At 37.5% G+C, this 20249-nt stretch overlaps 2 protein-coding genes across 2 annotated transcripts; one reads left to right on the top strand and one right to left on the bottom strand.

Moving 5' to 3' along the window:
• Nucleotides 1-1746: 1746 nt before the first annotated feature.
• Nucleotides 1747-7157, top strand: tnfsf14a (TNF superfamily member 14a). Its single transcript, XM_084745180.1, has 4 exons — nt 1747-2325; nt 5164-5197; nt 5646-5720; nt 6250-7157. Exons 1-4 carry the CDS (start codon nt 2131-2133, stop codon nt 6639-6641), a joined length of 696 nt encoding a protein of 231 aa, XP_084601306.1. The 5' UTR covers nt 1747-2130; the 3' UTR covers nt 6642-7157.
• Nucleotides 7158-12536: 5379 nt separating this feature from the next.
• Nucleotides 12537-18334, bottom strand: tnfsf18 (TNF superfamily member 18). Its single transcript, XM_084744184.1, has 4 exons — nt 17868-18334; nt 16542-16595; nt 15990-16050; nt 12537-15126 (listed from the first exon to the last, which is right to left on the bottom strand). The coding sequence occupies exons 1-4, from the start codon at nt 18132-18134 to the stop codon at nt 14780-14782; spliced, it is 729 nt and encodes a 242-aa protein (XP_084600310.1). The 5' UTR covers nt 18135-18334; the 3' UTR covers nt 12537-14779.
• Between the last annotated feature and the right edge of the window lie 1915 nt (nt 18335-20249).

The raw sequence follows: 20249 nt of genomic DNA, 5'->3' as shown, positions 1-20249 counted from the left end.
AATATATACTGAATAGGCAAATTGTTGTAGTTGTGTCATTTTTCAATCATAATTCAAAAGGGTTTGTGAAGGAGTACTGCAGTAAATGTGTAGGCACTGTGTAGTAATTATCTGATAAGTATGAAGGAATTTTTATGAGGTCATTTCCCAAAAGCTAACAGTGAGACTGATGTAATAATCATGCAGTGATTTAAATAGTCAGTATGTAGTAATTATCAGTACGCACACATACTCTACTCATTTCCGCTGAAATGACTGAACAAATCACTACTAGTTAGGTGCACATCTCAACAGCAGTTAAGCAGTGGAGGCAGTAGGTTTTGTGTAGACTAGACTTGTATTGAAGTCATCATCATATTTTTTCATAAGAATAAGCACAGAAAGCTGGAAAGAAGAAAGCTGACAGAGGTTCTGCCAGGTAACAAGCTTGTTCAACTGTTATTGGAGCACAGAGCAAAAAGGGGTGGGACTTAGGAAGGGAGAGCTGTCTTAGGACCTCAATTAATGGCTTTAAACATGTCCAGGGGAACACATATAGCATTAAAACACATCCTCTGTTAGTTTACCAAACATATAGTGGTCTAAACCTGCTCTTTCACCTCGGCCTAAAGGTCAAGGGGTCTGGAGGCTTCAGTATTTATTTATTTGGTTAGTTTGATCAGGTCCCAACAAACCAAAGGTGTGACAAAGAGTATGTTTGTGTGGAACAATGTGGGACACGTTACCAGTGATGAGGAGTCTAACATTTTGATGTCTATTTAACTTAGAAAACAAACATTTCTTTCTCACGCTTTGTCCTCTGGGTAGCACACAATAGACAAAAGATAAGTACTTTGTGTTTGTTGAAGCTGCTTTGTTTCCTGCGTTTTGTGATTTTTAACCAATGAAAAAAAAAATAATAATAATAAGTACACTGCAATTTTATGTTTAATACTTCTAATTTTACTTTTAATTCTTGTAAAAGACGACAGAATAAGTAGCCCCTCTGTTGTGAACCGGCATAACCTAATAGTCATCAGTTTTCTTTGATTCTTTTATTTTTTGCCCTGCCCCTGAAAGACAATTGACGGGGTAGATTTTACTAAATCCCTTAAAACTTTCCTCATGAAACAAGAATTCATCTTTCCAGAGAGTGTGGTTTGGTGTATCTGTATAGTCATCTGTGTGGAAACAGTAGACCTTTGGAGTCTGAGGGTTTATAGACACTGTGCAGTGCCAGAAACAGGATGTGATCATGAAAACAAAAGAAATTTTGTGAAATTGAAATTAAATTTAGGAGAATTACTAGAAAATTGTGACCCTGGTAGGAAATAGGGAAAGGGCGATGAAATCGTGAGTCTCCTGGTTGGCAAGTACTTTTAGGGGGAGCCCAATTTTACCCGTATCCCATATATCTTAGTGGTTTGACCTTTGGAGACTAGAGCCAATCAAAGTGTGGCACATCATTTCAAAATGTGGGAAGATGGAACAAGTTATAAAAATACTGTACAATCCCACCAAAAGTGTGATACCAGGTCACCCTAGTCAGGGCCACGCAACCCTAGTCTATCTCTTGCAACAAAGCACAACGGGATGCGTGGAAAGGAAAGTGACAAGTGGTTGAGAATTGAATCATAAACTCCGTTTTGGTCAATGCTGTAAGACAAGCCACAGAGAGAGTGCTTGCAAGAGAGGAAGTGTGAATGGAGAGGTATTTCAACATTGCTATCACAGTGAAGTGGGAGGGTGTAAAGGGGAGGTTAAAATGCATTTTATGCTTGATCCCCCACTGAGTGATGTCGCCTTACACGCTCAGGCTTCACAATTGATTGACTGTCAGGTTCTGCAGCTTTGAAACTCACATGAGCCACAGTATGGTTTTGATGTTTGCAGAATGGTGCATCTCTTAGAGCCTTAAAAGATGCTTTGGTGATATAACTCAAGATCTCTCTGTCTGAGTCTGCTCTTGACTGCTCGTCTCCACTTGAACCAACCACAAGTGAGCCCACCCATTTTGCTACTTTTTCCACACGTCTCTTTCTCTCAAGTCTCTGTCTCTGTGACCCCACTGAAGCGGTAACCTTTGACAGCTTCTGGAGGACATTTCTACACTGAATCATTTTTCAGTCAGACAGAGAGAGCACTGTAGATATGGCCGAGGGTGGACATCCCTCTGTGTTTGTGGTGGACAGCCACGCCACCCGGCCTGCACTGCCACCCAAGCCTAGCGTGGGCCGACAGCGTGCTGGGGCAGCACAGACCCTCCTGTTCCTGTTGGTGAGCGTGGCGTTGTGCGGCATGGCCATAGAAGCTTGCTTCATCTACCGTCTCTACCAACCCAAACCCGTGAGTATCAGACCTGTGAGTCTGCCTCCCTGCTTACAACACCTTTCACAGTTTCATCCTGTGACTTCTTATCAACCAAGAGTCAACATGCTTCTTTTACTGTTTCTTTAAATTTCCTTTTGAATCTCACTTTCGTCATATCAGCTTTAACACCTTATTCTCACTTTCACTTTTCTATTCTTTTTTTTTCTTTTTTTGACTATTTCTTTACAGTTTTCCCTTTCTTAGTTTCTGTTACTCTAAACTGGGGTCAGCAACCGTCAGTTCTGGAGCCACGTGTGGCTGTTTTGCATCTCTGTAAGTTTGAAAAAAATTACATGGAAATGAAAAACAGTATTTTTTTTTTTTTACATTTTAATTTTCATTAATAATTCTTGTAGACCTAAAGTGATTCTTACATCCTCCAATTGTAAAATTGTGTAACCTATAAACCAAATTTTCCTGGTGATTAGTTTAGAGTCTCCCTAGTCTAGCTATGGATGCTAATTCCAAAAAAGAGAAATCTCAAAAGAAGATTTAACAGTTGCAGCTCCGGACAGATTTCCGTTTTCATTTTTAGCCCCCCAATTTTTTTCTTTACTTTTACGAGTAAAGTTTGAAGAACCCAGCTCTGAACTCAACGCTCTTGTCTTGTGTTTTTGTCTATAATATATATTTTCATGCACAAATGTAATGTCTTGAAGTGAATTCCATACATATCGGTACTATCAAGGTAAAGTTTCAAGACAAAGATAGCAAAATACAAAACTTAGAAATCTTTGAACATAAAGCAACATCTTGAAAGACCATGAAAACAGAAATTCATGTGTTGGTTTTCAGAATGTGACTAAAAATTTCAACATAGGAAACCACAAGCTTTTAATTCATTATGAAACACTGTCATTTTATTACTGGTGCCTACAACCTACATGAGCAACTATCCACAAGAAGATTTGCTAATTCTCTGTGGTTGTTCTTAATTCCTGCCGCCAGGTTAGATTCTAGTAGAAATCAGTTGAAACAAACTAAATTTTCTTAGGCAAAGTTAGTGAGTAGTACATTAGTCAGTTAAAAAGAAGCACGAGGAGATATTTCTTTAGATAATTTTATTTTTTTGTTATTTTTTTGTGGGTCTAATCTTTGAAACACTACAAGTTTTGTCCACAAGGGGATCCAATATCAACCATATATGAAAGTTCCTTGTAATAACTTTAATATTTTTATACGCAAATTTAATTACTGGAAGTGAATTGCATATGTATTGGTACAATTAAGGTAAAATCTCAGCAAAATACAAAAATCAGTCAAAAAAATTGGAATGTATAGTGACTTCATGCCATATTATGACAGCAGCACACTTAATGTGCTGTGTCATAAAGTTACTTCAGAATTGTGAAATTTCAAAATTGTGAGTTTTAAATAAACAATACAAGGTGGAAACCACTGGTGACCACTGTTTACATAACGTTTTAACAAATACATTTCACAGACACATTTTCACGTGGTACGAGTGCGGAACTGCTTCCTTTACGGTTATTCAGCGAAGGTACACACCAAAGAACTCATGTCATAGAAACTGACATTTGCTCTGATCATATGAATGATTGTTTTTCTCCCAAAACTGCTGACAGTGAAATAATTTCACTATTATGGGGAAGAGAGTGGAGTACAGATAGAGAAGTACATTAAAGTCCAGCCCATTTACGGAGAAGTTCATTGACGTCCCCGGGGGTCAGAGGCATGCAGACCTTATGCTCCATGATGGAGGTTGGCCATTGCGTTCTGTGTATAACTGTGAGTCAACTTCCTCTGATGCTCTGCGGGAGGGCAGTAGTCACGGGTTTGGGTATGTGGTGGTTGGGGGGGGGGGGGGGGGGGGGGGGGGTGTTGGTACTTGGCGCCTTGGTTTGACACATTTCAGCAAACAAGAGTACATACAAACAAGGGACGGCGGAGAGGAAGAGGTCTGTTTCCTGTAAAACATTTTTGATCTACCTTTTGCTCATTACCAGAAATACAGACCTGTCCTACTTTGTTCTACAGCAAGAAACAAACAGAAAATTGGTTCTCCAGAAAGATAACACCACTGAAACAAATAAAAACAATCAAAAAACACAATTCAGATTTTATGATGTGGAAAAATTTGTAAAGATCTGCATACATTTAGCGAGGTCATAGTTTTTTATATCTTATTTTCATAACTTGGTTACATATCTACCCATGACGATTGCATGTGTTGTACATTTGCATGCAGGTTTGGGTAGTAATGGATTCCTTGTTATCAGGATTATGTAATCAGATTTTAAAAAACTGCGTATAATCAGCCCAAATTACATTTGAAAAAAAAAATGCATAATTAGATTCGTTACATTGTTAGGGATTACTTGCTTACATTTTGCTTACATTTTTAAAATATGGGCATTTTAAAATTATGAAACTTTTTTATGATAATGAATGTTTTTTTAATGCATGAATAGTGCATCTGACATATGGGGGTTTCTCAGACAAATGCTCCATTTTGTGGTGGAAAAAGAACTCAAATACATTTTATTTACACTGAAAATGTTTTGATTTGTTTAAAGAGAAAATAGAAAACTTTTGGAACTCTAATTTTCGGGGGTTCATCCACTTTTTTAGTTTAGGGTTGATTACTTTCTATGCCTTATTTTGAAGTAATCCGAAAGTATTTAGATTACATTATTATTTTGTGATCTAATGGATTACATTATTAGAAAATTGCCATGTAATTTGTAGTCAATAACTGACTACATTTCAAAGAAAACTGACACAACTTTGTTTGCATGTGCATGTTCACACACAAATTTCTTAATAATTTATACTATTTTATTTCCGATACAGGTTGAATCTGCATCGTCTTCTAAGCTCACTGCAGGTATGTCTCAGCACTGTTTACTCGGTTGAGTTCCTAAGTCCCGCCCCTTTTTTTTTTCTCTGCTCCAATAACAGCTTGGTCCTTTAGTCAACTTTCTTTTTTCCTGTAAAAACAACACATTACATTTTAGGTTATCTCCTGTTAGTAAAATGCTAGCTAGGTAGCTAAATGGAGGTAAACTAGCTGGCTAATGATAGGTGTAGATTAGTAAACTAATTTAAGATGTAAATATATGTTGTTTTTACAGGTCTCTCAACATTTTGACATGTTAACTTTAATCTATCACGCAGACACAACCGATCCTTTCAAAGTCCCACTAGCTAGTTGGCTACATTTTCTTTTTTATCATTAGTTAACTTAAGATGCACGAGACTTAGGAAAGGTCAATCAATAAATATCTTCAGTTACTTAATCCACGTCAGAAACATCATGTCTGGTCTTCACACAGGTAAAGATGTTACTCCTCCCACTGAGCGGCCCAGTCCCGAGGTTCATCCTTCCAAACCGGTTGCACATCTGACAGGTGAGACCTGTGTTGACGTCCTTTCCATTACCACAGTCTTCAGTTTATTACCAAAGCAGAAAATAAACCACGTATATTGGCATAGCTATTTCAAGTAAAATAAAGGCTCACGCTCACTTACACTCACACATTCAGCAGACTATTTCTACCACCTAAATGAATGCATGGCTTATATCAACCTAATAAGCTCAAATTTCTGCGTTAATTGAGTAAAAAATTGTTTTGATTACTTAATTTTTCTCCAACTTGAGTTCAGTATTTGAAGTCCCCTCCCCCACGCACTAACCTTATTTTGGCTGAAATTAATTTTACTAGAAGTTGTCATAATTCTAAAAGATTGATGCAAACTGTTGCACTGATTTTTTTTTTTTTTGTTGAGCCAAAACATTTCTTTTTAGTGTGCAGTTCTCAAACTGTGAGGTGGGCAATCATGTGGTCTGAGCATAAGACATGCTTATGATGTTTTTGTAGTTTTAAATCCCTTGTTTTAAAAGAATAAGATCTCACATTGTTGCTGTTTTTGTTCTAGATGGACAAGATGTACATCATGAGAATGAAATCATGGCATGGAGCATGGTTGCAGAACCTCTCCTCTACGAGATGGGTTACAAAAATGGAAGTCTTGTCATCCAGAAGGAGGGCTATTACTATGTCTATTCTAAGGTTTCATTCGACGCCACCGGACCATTTCGTCACTGTGTTCACTGGGAAACTAAACGGTACGATGGTAAAAGTATTCCTCTACTGATATCCAAAAAATACTCAAGGCCATTCAAAGAGCACAAAATTCAATCCAACAGTTACCTGGGTGGAGTGTTTCACTTCTACGAGGGTGATGCCATTTTTGTAAAAGTGAACAATGCCGCAAAGGTTTTGCGACACAGACCCTATGAGAACGTATTTGGTGCATATATGATATAAATATCACATTGATATTTCACCATGAAGCTGAAAAATTGGGGGTATGAGTGAATAAAAGTGGATAGTGGAAACTTCTTGAGGATTAAATAACTGAAAAAGCAGGTCAGGACTGTGCTGGTGACTTTCATTTTGGGGGGTGAAACTGAAATGTTTTAATTATGCTGGACAGTGTAACAAAAATCAGGGACTTTTTATATTCTTACTGTATTTGTACACTTTAAACTTAATCTTTGTAATGTGATAAAATGGATTTTTTTTCATATAAAAACTTGACACATTGTTCAGTATTTCTCATCTTCATGTTCTTGCTCAGTATAACCGTATATATATTGTTCATGCTAAAATTATAAACATACAAACTGTAACCTTATACTTTTCTCTGTATTGTTGCTGCAACGCACACTATTTATTTGTTCCTCTACGGGTAGAATGAATTATATAACTGCTTTAATGCTACTATATTTATCTTCAATAATGTATATGAAACAATTAAATAAACAGAAAATGATTTAAAAAGTCTTGTTTGTTGGTTGACCTGTCTTCAGGATGTCACGTAGCTGAGCTATTTAACTGTGGTAACTTCCTGGTGTGGCTGTGCTGAAGTCACAGTGGGGTCTCAGTAGCTGTTTCACCCACTTAGTCCAACCACATAACAGACAGTTCAGGCAAGTACTTTTTCAGTGCCACAGTGATACAGAACATCTCATCTATATCTGCTACATTACTGGTTTTGCAGTACAGCATGTTTTCTTTTTGGTGATATTTGTACAAACCCAATTCCCAAAAAGTTGGGACATTGTGTAAAATGTAAATGAAACCATAATGCTATGATTTGCAAAAACATTTCAACTTGTATTAACCTGAATACAGTACAAAGACAAGATTGCTCGAACCAATTAACTTTATTAAACACCTGTTTGGAACATTCAACAGGTAAACAGGTTAAATGGTAATGATTGGGTATTAAAGGTATGTCCTCGAAAGGCTCAGTCATTCACAAGCATGGATGGGGCAAGGTTCACCAGCTTGTGAGAAAAGTACATGGGCAAGTAGTCCAGCAGCTTGAGAACGTTTCTCAACACAAAACTGTGAGTGAAATGTAGGGATTTCACCATCTACAATCCATAAAACATTTAAAAATGTCAGAGAATCAAGGGAAATCTCTGCACATAAGGGGCAAGGCTGAAAACCTTTCAACCTCTGACCTTTCAGATGGCACTGCATTAAAAAAAACTAAATAATAATAAACAATCCTTTATAATAAAATATCATCTGCGAACACAGTTTGTTGCTGCATCTACAAATGCAAGTTAAGACTATCATGCAAAGTGGAAGCCATTTATCAATAACATTCAATAACACAATAACCAGAGTGAAAGAGTGTGCTGAGATCTGATGAGTCCACTTTTCAGGCTGTTTTTGGGTATCATGGATGTCGTGTCCTCCAGGCTAAAGAGGAAAAGGACCAACACTTGAACTTAAAATTCAAAAGTCAGCATCTGTGATGGTATGGGGGCATGTTAGTCCCCATGGCATCATGGTTTTGGAGCAACATATGCTGCCACGTCTTCTTTCAGAGGTGTCGTGTCGTGTTCATTTCAGCAAGACAATGCCAAGACACATTCTGCATAGTAAAAGAGTTTAGGTACTAGACTGACTGTCCAAACCCGTCTCCCATTGAAAATGTGTGGTGCATTAAAAAGCACAAAATACCACCATGTAGACCCTGCACTGCTGGGTGAATGACGGCTTATATGAAGCAAGAATGAGAAAAAATTTCACTTTCAAAATCTCAAAAAAATTTGTCCTCATTTCCCAAATGCTTGCTGTGTTGTTACGAGAAATGATGATGTAACACAGTAATATACATGCCCCTGCGTCAGCTTCTTTTAAATGTGTTGCAGGCATCAAATGCAGAATGGGTGTATATTTACAAAAAACAATACAATAAATCTGTTTGGACATTAAATATCTTGCCTTTGTACTGAATTCAATTGAGTATTTGAATTAGGGTTGTACTTTTATGAGTATTTTTTTAAATCTGTAATTTCACTCTTACTTAAAAGTTCAGTGTATATGGCAGAGATTGAACGTAATGTTCATAAATATGTTTTCATTAGCGTATAACTACATGAAAGTAAGTAAGTTGTTGTGCAGACACCGGAGGTTCTCCTGTACACTTGGAAAGGGACACAGAGACGAGGTTGTTGCAATCTGGAGGCTCATCGCTAGATGCCACTAAATCCAACACAACACTCCTTTAAGTATGCATTACACTATGTAATCTACTTAGTTACTTTTCAAATAGAGTAATTTAGACTGAAGATTTGGAGAAACAGAAACGACCTGCTATAAAACCTGATAATGCGGTCTGACTTTATTTTACAGTACACTGATAAGATGTAACAAGCTGTGCTTTAATAAAATTAAACAAAATTAGAAATTTTTTTTTTTTTTTTTTTATTAGAACAGACAGTTATACCCTAACTACACACCATGCACCTTATGGTACATTAATAAGAAGTTAAAAGCTCAAAAACTAGGCATGTGTTCTGTATTAGACACTTTATTGGATCCTTATTAGACTTTTTAGAGGGTAATTATGGACATATTGTAACAGAACTGTACTGTAAACCTAAGTAAAATCACACTTTTCACAGTATCTGCTAGTTCCTCTTTTAAAAACAATATGTGGCCTGTACTTGGTAAATCTGGGTCACATATTGTTTTTAAATGGAGAAGTAACAGATTTCATGTGATTTTACTTCAGTTTGCAGTACAGTTCTGTTGTAACGTGTCCCTAATTACGCTCTAATAAGGGCCTAATAGTGTTGAATATAGAACATTTTGTTTCTAGTTTTTATCTAATTTGATACTAAGCACAACTTGTTATGTCTTATTTGTGTACTGTAAAATAAATTGTGACATCAAAGGTTAAAGGCATCTAATATTCTGAGTAATTTGTAGTTTTACTTGACTATTTTTTTTAAATAACTAATAGTTTTACTTGTATTTGAGTAATATTTTAGTGACGTAATAGTAGCTTTACTCTTTCAGTACATTGCTCATTTACTGTAATGCTATAGATCGCCTTCATCACCATGACAACAAGCATGCTGACATGCATGTGCAAACAATGAGCCTGCTTCGTCATTCTGTGAAGCCTTTTTCTTTCTTTCTCTTCTGTAGCTCTCATGCAGTCACCGTTATGCTTTCCCTTCAGCTGTGTCTGTTCGAAGAAGCCGCTCTTGAAAACACCCACGGGGTTGTATATTTGTAAACTGTAGAGGAAGTGGTAGTTGGGGCCGCTGGGAGGGAGGGAGGGGGTGTCAGCAGATTGCCTGACTCACTTTCCAACCCCAGATGCTGATGAAAACTACAGCAGGACTGTGTGTGTGTGTGTGTGTGCATGTGTGTGCGTGTGTGCATGCATGTGCGTGTGTGCATGCGTATGTGCGTACACCGGTGGGTGTGTAGGTTAAATGATTTTCCCTCAGGTTTGTACTACAAATTCTGTTCAAATCAGTTAAACACCCTGAGTTGAAAGTAACCAGTCTGAATAGTCTGAATGTATATAAAAACATATGGATGGCCTTGGCGCAGATGTTTTATATGCTTATATATGTCCCATGCTTTCATGAATGCTTCACAATGGATTTGTGAGTCATACTCTTCCAGCGCTGGCTGACCTGTGAGGTGTGAGAGACTGTAGTAACTAAAGGGGGTGAGCTGTAACAGCTACGTGGTTGGGATCCACAGCGGTGGTTTTTCTCTCATCATCACACTTTTGTCTAGACATGACTTTTATCTAGAACATGTGTGGGATGAGAGAATTCAGTCATTGGCCAAATCTTAAACAAATTCACACTTCTATTTATAAAACCAACATTTTCCATTGATAAAGCAGGGGTACGCTCTCAGATATTGTGCTGACACTGTCACAATTTTTACACGAAACTTTGGAAATGATTTATATTTTCTAAGCCTTTTTTCTTCTTTGCTTCTCAGAGCGACATTGTTATCCAAAACAAAACTGAAAGATGCGTGGTATACACAGCACACAGTCACACAGCTAAATACTGTCCCCTTGTGTTGATCTCTAGATGAGGAAGAGTCACAGGAGAGTGCTCTCATTTGAATGTCTGTAGAGACGTTATGATACCATTTTCCCCCCTGCTGATACTGACTCTGATAGCCAAATGTTTGCCAATATTAACAGTACCAATCTGATAACAGTGCATTAAAAATACACACACACACACACATTATTTATTTATTTTATTTATCACATGGCTTTGTTAATCATTCTGATTGGTCAGTTACGGCATTCTAAGGTTTGTTATTTCTGTATAACAGACCGTTGTTATGGATTCAAGTCTGATCATAGAATCTGGAGGACCAATAAGGTCATTTTTAAATAAATAAAATTCAAATTTATGTTTTGTGTCAAATTATTGATTTTGTTAAAGTAAGCAGCCATGCAATAAGCATGATAATGTACAGTGAGCAGGTCATTATTGCGATTATTGGGATGCAGGACCGTGACACAGGCTTATTGCAAAGCTGCTTATCAAAAAAATCAATAATTTGACACAAGAGATTGATTTAAAAATGATTGTATCAATTTAAAAAAGCTCCTCCTGAGTCTATGATCAGAAGTGCATCCATACCAACAGTTTGCTCTTCATAGGTTCAACCTCTTCTTCATAACAACAGTCTGCTTTACAGAAATAACAGACCTTAGAATAACTAAGCAATCAGAACTGAGTTTTTAACAAACCACTGTAATAATTTGTAAAAAATGACCAGCTCACTTAACATTATCGCTTATTTAACAGCTGTATACTGCTAATCCTGTATTAATATGATATGATTGCTATCGTTGTTGTACTGCCTAGCTCAAGTAAAAAAAAATCTGTTGTATTTCAGGGCTAATGCACAGACTCACATACTTGCCAATACCCAATCCAGCGTTTTAGGGTGTATTGGAGCCAGTGCAATACTGATATTGGATTGGAACAACCCTAACTATCTGCAAGCATTGCATTCAGAGGTTCAGCGTTGCCGCCGAGTTTCCGAAAAGTATCTTTTACATGGGAAATTCATACCTGTTGCTTCTAAATATTAGAAAGCAATTTCATTTTACGAAAAATCATCTCATACATCTTGAATTCGGGGAAATCATTCACTATAATGTGTTGATCATTATCTAGCAACTACTTTCATTCTCTGAGCATGTAGTTCAATGACTGAGCATTGAAAACGTGGCATTTTTGTGGAAATGATTTAATAGGGTAATGAGGGTTTTCACAGAAGCTGCCAGACATCTGTATAAGGATACAACTGCCTTGACATAGGGTGGTGGAAAGCAAAGGTAGAAACAAACATGCTGATGCCTCTAATAGATGAGACAGAGTGGGCGGTGACTGGGAACGTCTGCTATCTGCGTTTGAATTCAACATCTTGGACCTCTCCTCAATGTAATCGAAAGCTGTGGTGGGAACAGCTAATAGAGTGAGCGATAACACTTTTGGCACTCTGTGGCTGAGGTTTGGAAAAAGACTGATTTTCAAATAAAACCTCACTGACTTGGAAAATATGTGTCTTGGCTATGATGACTAAAATGTTCCAGTGACCTTTAGCGTGTTTTGTTGTAATGTAGGACAGTAGACATACTCTTGGATCTCTGGGTAGATTGTAGATTATTTGTTTTGCTGCATCAGAGTCGGGAGGGATTATTCTTCGACAGCATACTGGCAGGGAGGGTCCCGCTGCAGCTAGCTAATAGTGACTCAGTGTCTGCGGGGTCCCATCATTAATTCATGACCTCTCACTTTCACTTCATATCCAGGGTCTCAAAAATGACTCACACCCAAAATTGCTAATTCATCACTGTAATTTTAATTCACCTTGTGAAGCTCCATATTTAAACACATCAAATATCATAAACAGTTTGAAGAAATCATAGCTTTTATTATAATGTATTATAATTATATTATAATACTCATGACAGCAGTTATGCCGATGTAGTTAGATGTAAAGATACAAGTTTATAGGTTACCAGAACAAAAGCATCATCACACTAATGAATACACAGAAGCAGTTCCACGTTGCATTAAAACAAGTGAAAATCACTGACAAAAGCAAATATTTCTTTCAACTTCTCTTTACACATGAAACTCTCCGCATAAACCACTTTGAGTCGTGATTTCACGTTTCACAATGTGTGATGCAAGTAGTGCAAGAAATTTGGAGGTTGGTTCAGTCATTTCACTTTTCGGTTTAAATTTAGATTATGAAAATGGAATAATAATGTATGTAATAGTGGTTCTGGTTTAAATGATTACAGACTGTGAAAACACATGAAAATTCATGTCAACAGCATGTCTAACAAAATAAATCATGTCCATATTTTTATAAATTTTCCTGACTGCTTTGGAGTTTTGGAGTTATCAGCCATAGCTCAAAGCGCCAAAAAGCACATGCTGTGAGCAGTTTCATGAAGGAACTTGTTTCTAGTAGAAATAAGGTAGTTCTGGTAGAGTCTACTGCAGAAAGAAAGCAGTTTCAGTACATTCTACCATGGAAAGAAAGTAACCAGGTGATAATTTCTGAAAAGACACACTGGTGTCAAATTTTTCCAACATAATTTTTGGTGCTTTGGCCACCACAAGTCGAGCACCATCATCGAGAGAGGACAGACATCCCTCTGGCCGATATCTCCAAAACTCGGCAGCTGACAACAAAACAACATATATGGATAAGTAGCACTACAGGTAAGAAGAAAAATATGTATTTTTGATTTCGAGGTGAACTGTCACTTTAAACACTTACCAACAAAATCATCATTTCTATTTATATATGAATACAACAATTAATAAAGACAACTGTAAATACATTCCTGTGACTCTCTATACATATATATTAAAGGGTCAGTTCATCCCAAAATCAGACATACATATTTTTATCCATATATAATCTTTTGGTATGAGTTGCTGTGTTTTGGAGATATTGTCCATAGAGATGTCTGTCTTCTTTCCAGTGTAATAGGACTGGTTTTGATTTTTTTTTTTTTTTGCCACTACGACTGCCATTTAGTCCCATTATATTGGAGAGAAGGCAGACATCTCTATGGACAATATCTCTAAAAGTCAGGGACTCACACCAAAACAATCTAAGTGGATAAACAGCATGACAGGTCAGGGAAAGAATATGTATCTTGGATTATGGGGTGAACTGTCCTTTTAACAAACAAACAAACAAACAATCAAACACAATGACATACACTGTCACACAGTGACATACATTCATTGGTGATTCACTGGCATGTCCAAATAATTTTGTTAAATACATTACATATCTGTGTACTGTATATATTTTAAGGCCAAACAATAAATAAAATAAACATAAATACTTTATCCTCACAATTCAAAACAAAAAATAAATCAAGTAGCTAGATAGGAACTGTGCCAATACCACAGTTCTGCTGACAGATGAGGCACTTCAGAATAACACATTCTTGCAATTAACTACTACATAAGTTTAAACCCAAAAAATAAAAAAATAGAAAAAATGAAAAAATAAATAAACAATCAAGTAAGATTGGTTCACACTGCTTCACTGACTAAAATGCTCTCTTTGATCTTTTGAGAAGCAATGAGAACAATTCAACTTTAATTTATGCAACAGAAATGGGAAAATCCCCCCCCAAATCTACCCTGTACTGTTTCACTGTCATTTCTATTGTACAATCAGCTGACTTTGTGACTTTGAAAGAAAGTCTTCTCCTGTAGTGATGACAACTTTAAACCAATCCTGAGCTGCTGTATAGTATACACACTGAACATATTAATGTCAATTCTATTTTAGGGTGGCCTTTTCTTTTTAGCAGATTAGAATTGAACGGGGTGAGTTGTTTTTTTTTACCCTGTGGGTAAAAGTCATTCTTCAATGTTGACTCCAGCTCTTTCATCCATGCTCTGTGACTAAGTCCCTTAGAAGTGTTGATCCAAAGCCAAAGACAGAGATCTGTCTGTCTGTCACTTACACTCTACCATCTTTGTATCAGCAGCTTTGCTGCAGAGGGACAGGTGCTCTGGAATGTGCCAAAGATTTAAAATATAGATATATTTATTATGTCAGTGTTTGGACATGTAGATGATATTCAGGTAGGTAAGATATTCAGTATCATCAACATCATTGGCTGATATGTCTGCCATGGTGAACTCCAGGGTGTCTGTTGCAGACAAAACCTCCACTTTCCCCAGGGGGCCTGTGCTGCATGTGCTTGTGTTGATCCAACCCTGCATGATAACTGCGTTGGATGATTTCACACTGACTTTGCACAGTTTTGTGGGACATTTCTTCAGTGTCACCTGAAGGTTTAGAAAGTAATATCCATCCTCGTATATTTGCAGATCTTTTCCGGTTTCTGAGATCAGGCTCTCAGTTTGAGTCTTTGCTTTCCATTTAATTGAGTCATTGTCTGTGGGTGACAGAAATGGTGTTATTAGCTTAGAGCTTAGAGTTTGTTTTTTAGGATTCTGTACTCTGAATGTTGAATGATACTCACATTTGAAGCAAATGCTTGTAAATGCAGCCTGTACTGTAATTACTGATATAATTACATGTGATGAAATTACATGCTCCCCCTGACTAAGACATTAACTGTACTTCCAACAGCTTGTAAATGGTGACATGACTCATTGTGTGTCTATGCGTATATGTGCATGTTTTTACGGCCTTTGTCATACATTCTGAGAAAGGAAATGCCTGAAGATATGATTAGTCATAGTCATTGTATTACCTACAGTAGTTGGTGGTTGATACAATCAGCAGCAGGAGTTCTGGTGTAAGAAACTAAAAAAAGCAGCCAGGCTCCACTGTCAAAATCAGTCATTTTACCTTGCAGAACAGGGGAGTTGCTGACCTACTGCTGCCTCAATCTGTGACTTTGTTTGTGTTACTGTGTCACTTCAGTGGATCCGAACTAACCCTTTAAAACACCAAAGTCATAAATAAAGACAAACAAACCAATGCGAGCAGCAACTCCCATATTCTTGCAAGGTAAATTTGCTGTTTTTGCAAAAAGGGGTCTGGTGGCTTAGGAGAGAGCGACATTTGGCTTATGTAACGGCATTTTCCTGACAGAAAAAGCTGTTGAATGGCAAAGTAAAGCAGTGAAAATACTCTAAATATTCTAAATACACACCAGTACTCCTGCTGCTTCTCCAAACTGGGCATATCCCAGTTAATATCTACTGTAACTAATACACCAACAATGGATAACTGCCTCATACAAACCCACTTAAAAAAAAAAAATATTCCCTTAATATAAGACAGATTTACCTGTATTAACCTGATAGGTGATCATTAGGCCAAAGGGGGCCTTGTGGTCAGAGGTGGGAGGCTGAAAGAAGAAGAGATGGATTAATCTCAAAATGTAAAGAAATCTGACAGTTAAGTGACACACAGACCAGCTACACAAAGGCTACATTTTTTTAAGCGTGGTGATGTGACTAGTTCCTCCATCTTAAACGTGAGAACAGAATAGACCATGCACTATCTTCAGAGGGAAAATGAAGAGACAACAGTTTAGTTTAGTTTAGTGGCATTTCCCCGAATGTGGCAATGACGTCACTGTGCTTCCTCCAAGACGTGAGGAGAGTGGAGAGTGGTTAGACTGTCTGACATGAGTACCTTAGAAGGAAAGTCATTTGAGATAAACAGATTTGCCTGGTCTGCAGGATTTGTGTGTCTGGAATACTGGGATTGCAAAACAAAACAAAAAAAAAAAAAAAAAATACACTGACAACATGACAACAACATTTGTGTTCATACTGTGAGAATACAGTTAGGTTAACAGGAGAAGCACAAACTCTGAAGCTGTGGTTATCTTACCGAAGGTGTATTGTTTGCCTGGGATTGCAGTGCTACAGCGCTATTGATCTGAGACTGGAAAGGAAAACAGAAGCACAAAATATGCTCACAGTAAATGTTACATGATGGTTTTAAAAAACAAAACTGCCGCTGAATGAATGATGGCGGTGCAATAACGCCATGCAAGGTCTCTAAATGGCACTGGTAATTTGGAATAAAACTTTTTAATATAGCGCATTGTCTATTAAAAGCATTCTCCTGTAAAATATTTAATTAAACAGTAAACACATGTAAATAGCAGTCAACCACAATGCCAGACTTATATTTGCTATGAATAAATTCCAGTTCTGCTGGAATACTTGTGCTGCTTGGTATGATATCTGAAAACTATGCAAAAACTTTCACTGTTTGGCTATCATGATGACAGGGGTAACCAGCTGCAGACCACAGGCAGGGGTGTCTTTCTCACCAGCTGTGTGACTACCAAAACCACTAAAAAGGTTGCACCTTATTTCACAGTACACCAGTAAGACTTAACGTGTACAAAGGTGTACTTATTAAACACAAACTAGAGATAATATGTTCTTTATTGGACGGTATTAGACTCTTACTGGATGTTCTTAGAGGGTAAGTAGGGACACATTACAACAGAACTGTACTGTAAAGTAAAGTGTGTTATTTCCCTTATTTTATATCCTTATTAGACTTACTTAGAGGGTAATTCCACACCCGTTACCACAGAACTTGCTATAAACTAAAGTGTGTTACTGCTTTTTTTTGGACCCTTATTAAACTTTCTGTGCTCTGTGTATTTTTGGACACATTATAATCAAACTGTAGTGTAAACTTAAGTGCATTATTTCCTTCCATCAGACCCTTATTAGACTTTATTAGAGGATAATTAGGGACATGTTACAACAGAACTGTATTGTAAACTAAAATGTATTATTTCCCGTTTTTAGACCCTTGTTAAACTTTCTTAGTGTTTTGGGTTACATTACAATAAGACTGTACTGTAAACTAAAATGAAATGTGTCCCTAATTACTAATAAAAGTCTAATTAGGGTCTAATACTGTCTATTTTAGAGAATATTACTAGCTTTTGTCTACTTTAAGTAGATAGTACAGAGTACAGTACAGCTTGTTACGTCTTATTAGTGTACTGTAAAATAAAGTATGAACAGATGCACTACACAGGTGCTTTGCAGACGATTTACATCCTGTTGATTCGGCTGTAATGGGGGAAGGTAAAACTTGTATAAGTTTGCAAAACAATAAGTTTGAATCTCATCATTAATGACCGTAAGATCTGTAAATTCAGTCCGAGGATATTTTAAGAAGTCTCACCAGATCACGTTGTCCAACAGTGAAGAAGAGGATGATGAAAATAGCCTGGACAACTGAAAGGGTGGTGGTCCACAACAGGAGGATATGGAGTAGAGAATTCTGGGTAGGCTGTGGCATCGTCAGTCCGACGGCAGAGCTCAGAGAGGACTGGGCCTGGGGAGCACAGGAAGACAAAGTTGACGGCTGTACAGGTCCTGAGTTTCCTCTGCTGTTCACCAACGCAGTGTGTGACAGTGTGTGTTCGCTTCCTGAGCTCACTGTGTGCATGTGATGAGGGAGTTTTGATGTCTGACGGTGTTCTGCTGTGCCCTGAGTATCTATAGAACAGAGAGGAATCCAAGTGGTACTTTCCCCTGATGTTATGAAGCAGACATAGCAGGCCCAGATTGTATCTACATCATGGGGCTGGCCCTTTTCCTCCTACTCACCTCAAAAGATAAGAAAAAAAGAAGGAAAAAGACTTACTATCAGGGAGAGAAGGAAGGAGTGAAAAACTCTGACATGAATTCACTCCAGAATGAATCATTCAGTTCCTTATTTATGATGAGACTGTAAGAAAACTGGGTGGTGGTAGTGGGTGTGTTATCATTTTTTACACTAGTTTTTGCCCACATGGCAGTCATGGCAGGCTCTTGTCCTTCTATTTCCCCTTATATTTTTCTCTCTTTGTGCCTTTATATTAAACATGACAGAATAAAATTACTAAAAGGGACAGTTCACCCCCAAATCAAAAGTTTTTCCTTTCCAGTTATTTCCATTTATTTTTCTTCTCTTGAAGAATATGATGGAACTAAATGATCCTGGCTTGTGGTGCTGAAAATGCACAAAAGCAATATCTTTTTCCAGAAATCATGACCTGATTACTACAGACCATGTTGTGGGAAGTGTCATGTAGGAACTCTTTTCTTTCTCCCTAACTACACGCACAAACCGTATCTCAACAAAAAATATTGTAATATAATATATACTTTGCTTCATGCCAATAAAGCTATTTGAATTTGAAATTGAAAAGCATGCATCTACTCATGGATGAGAGCTTGACATGACAACCACCACTTGTCATGACAATGTCATGACAACCTGAGATATAAACATTCATGGTGTCGTCTGAGTGGTAACATCAGCACCACTGACCTATCTAGCACAGTGATACAGTTGGTGGGTAGAAAAAAAAGCCCCTACATGACACTGCCAATGAGTTCTTATCCCAACTTGTCACATACTGCCGATTTGTCACCACACCTCAGCATCTGAGACTGAAGCACAAGGTATTCTTTAGCAGTTGTATCTGATGCGGCCAGAAAGCCTTTTCAATGTGATTAACACAATTTCATTTAATTTTGGTCAACTTGGTTTGGTTTAGGCACAAAACCTCTTGGTTTGGTTTAGGTACCAAGAACTACTTGGTTAGGTTTAAGCACAAAAACTACTTGGTTTGGAGTGGCTGTTTAGCTCAGTTGGAAGAGTGTCTGCCCCATGTATGGAGGCTGTCGGCCCTCTGCAGTGGCCACCGGTTTGACTCCTGCCTGTGGCCCTTTGCTGCGGGTCATCCCCTCTGTCTTCACCCACTTTTCTGTTTACTCTTCAGCTGTACTATCAAATAAAGGCATGAAAAGCCCAAAAATATAACTTCAAAACAAAACAAAACAAAAAAACTACTTGGTTTGACGTAGGTACCAATAAGTACTTAGTTTGGCTTTGCCACCAAAACAACTTGGTTAGTTTTAGGAACGAAAACTACTTGGTTTGGCTTAGGAACAAAAACTACTTGGTTTGGCTTAGGCACAAAAACTACTTGGTTTGGCTTAGGCACCAATAACAACCTGGTTAGGTTTAGGAACAAACACTACTTGGTTTGGCTTAGGCACCAATAACTACTTAGTTAGTTTTAGGCACAAAAACTACTTAGTTTGCCTTTGGCACAAAAACTTCTTGGTTTGGCTTAGGCACCAATAACAACTTGGTTAGGTTTGGCTTAGGCACCAATAACAACTTGGTTAGGTTTAAGCACCTAAAACCTCTTGGTTTGGCTTAGGCACAAAAACGTCTTGGTTTGGCTTAGGCACCAATAACAACCTGGTTAGGTTTAAGAACAAACACTACTTGGTTTGGCTTAGGCACCAATAACTACTTAGTTAGTTTTAGGCACAAAAACTACTTAGTTTGCCTTAGGCACAAAAACTACTTGGTTTGGATTAGGCAACAATAACTACTTGGTTAGTTTTAGGAACAAAAACTATTTGGTTTGTCTTGGGCACAAAAACTACTTGGTTTGTCTTGGGCACCAATAACAACTTGGTTAGGTTTAAGCACCTAAAACTTCTTGGTTTGGCTTAGGCACTAAAAACTACTTGGTTTGTTTTAGGAACAAAAACTACTTGG

This window comes from Lutjanus erythropterus, chromosome 19 (assembly GCF_056507025.1).
Source record: "Lutjanus erythropterus isolate fLutEry1 chromosome 19, fLutEry1.hap2, whole genome shotgun sequence".
In the NCBI taxonomy this organism is placed as follows: Eukaryota; Metazoa; Chordata; class Actinopteri; order Lutjaniformes; family Lutjanidae; genus Lutjanus; species Lutjanus erythropterus.
This window is presented reverse-complemented; position numbering and strand designations above follow the sequence as displayed.

Coding starts and splice junctions, on each gene's coding strand:
- tnfsf14a (XM_084745180.1), top strand. CDS start 2,131: ATGGCCGAGGGTGGACATCCCTCTGTGTTTGTGGTGGACAGCCACGCC. Junction 2,326..5,163: donor GTCTCTACCAACCCAAACCC/GTGAGTATCAGA, acceptor TTTCCGATACAG/GTTGAATCTGCATCGTCTTC. Junction 5,198..5,645: donor GTCTTCTAAGCTCACTGCAG/GTATGTCTCAGC, acceptor GTCTTCACACAG/GTAAAGATGTTACTCCTCCC.
- tnfsf18 (XM_084744184.1), bottom strand. CDS start 18,134: ATGCACACAGTGAGCTCAGGAAGCGAACACACACTGTCACACACTGCG. Junction 16,596..17,867: donor CTGTTGGACAACGTGATCTG/GTGAGACTTCTT, acceptor TTTCCTTTCCAG/TCTCAGATCAATAGCGCTGT. Junction 16,051..16,541: donor AGGCAAACAATACACCTTCG/GTAAGATAACCA, acceptor TTCTTCTTTCAG/CCTCCCACCTCTGACCACAA.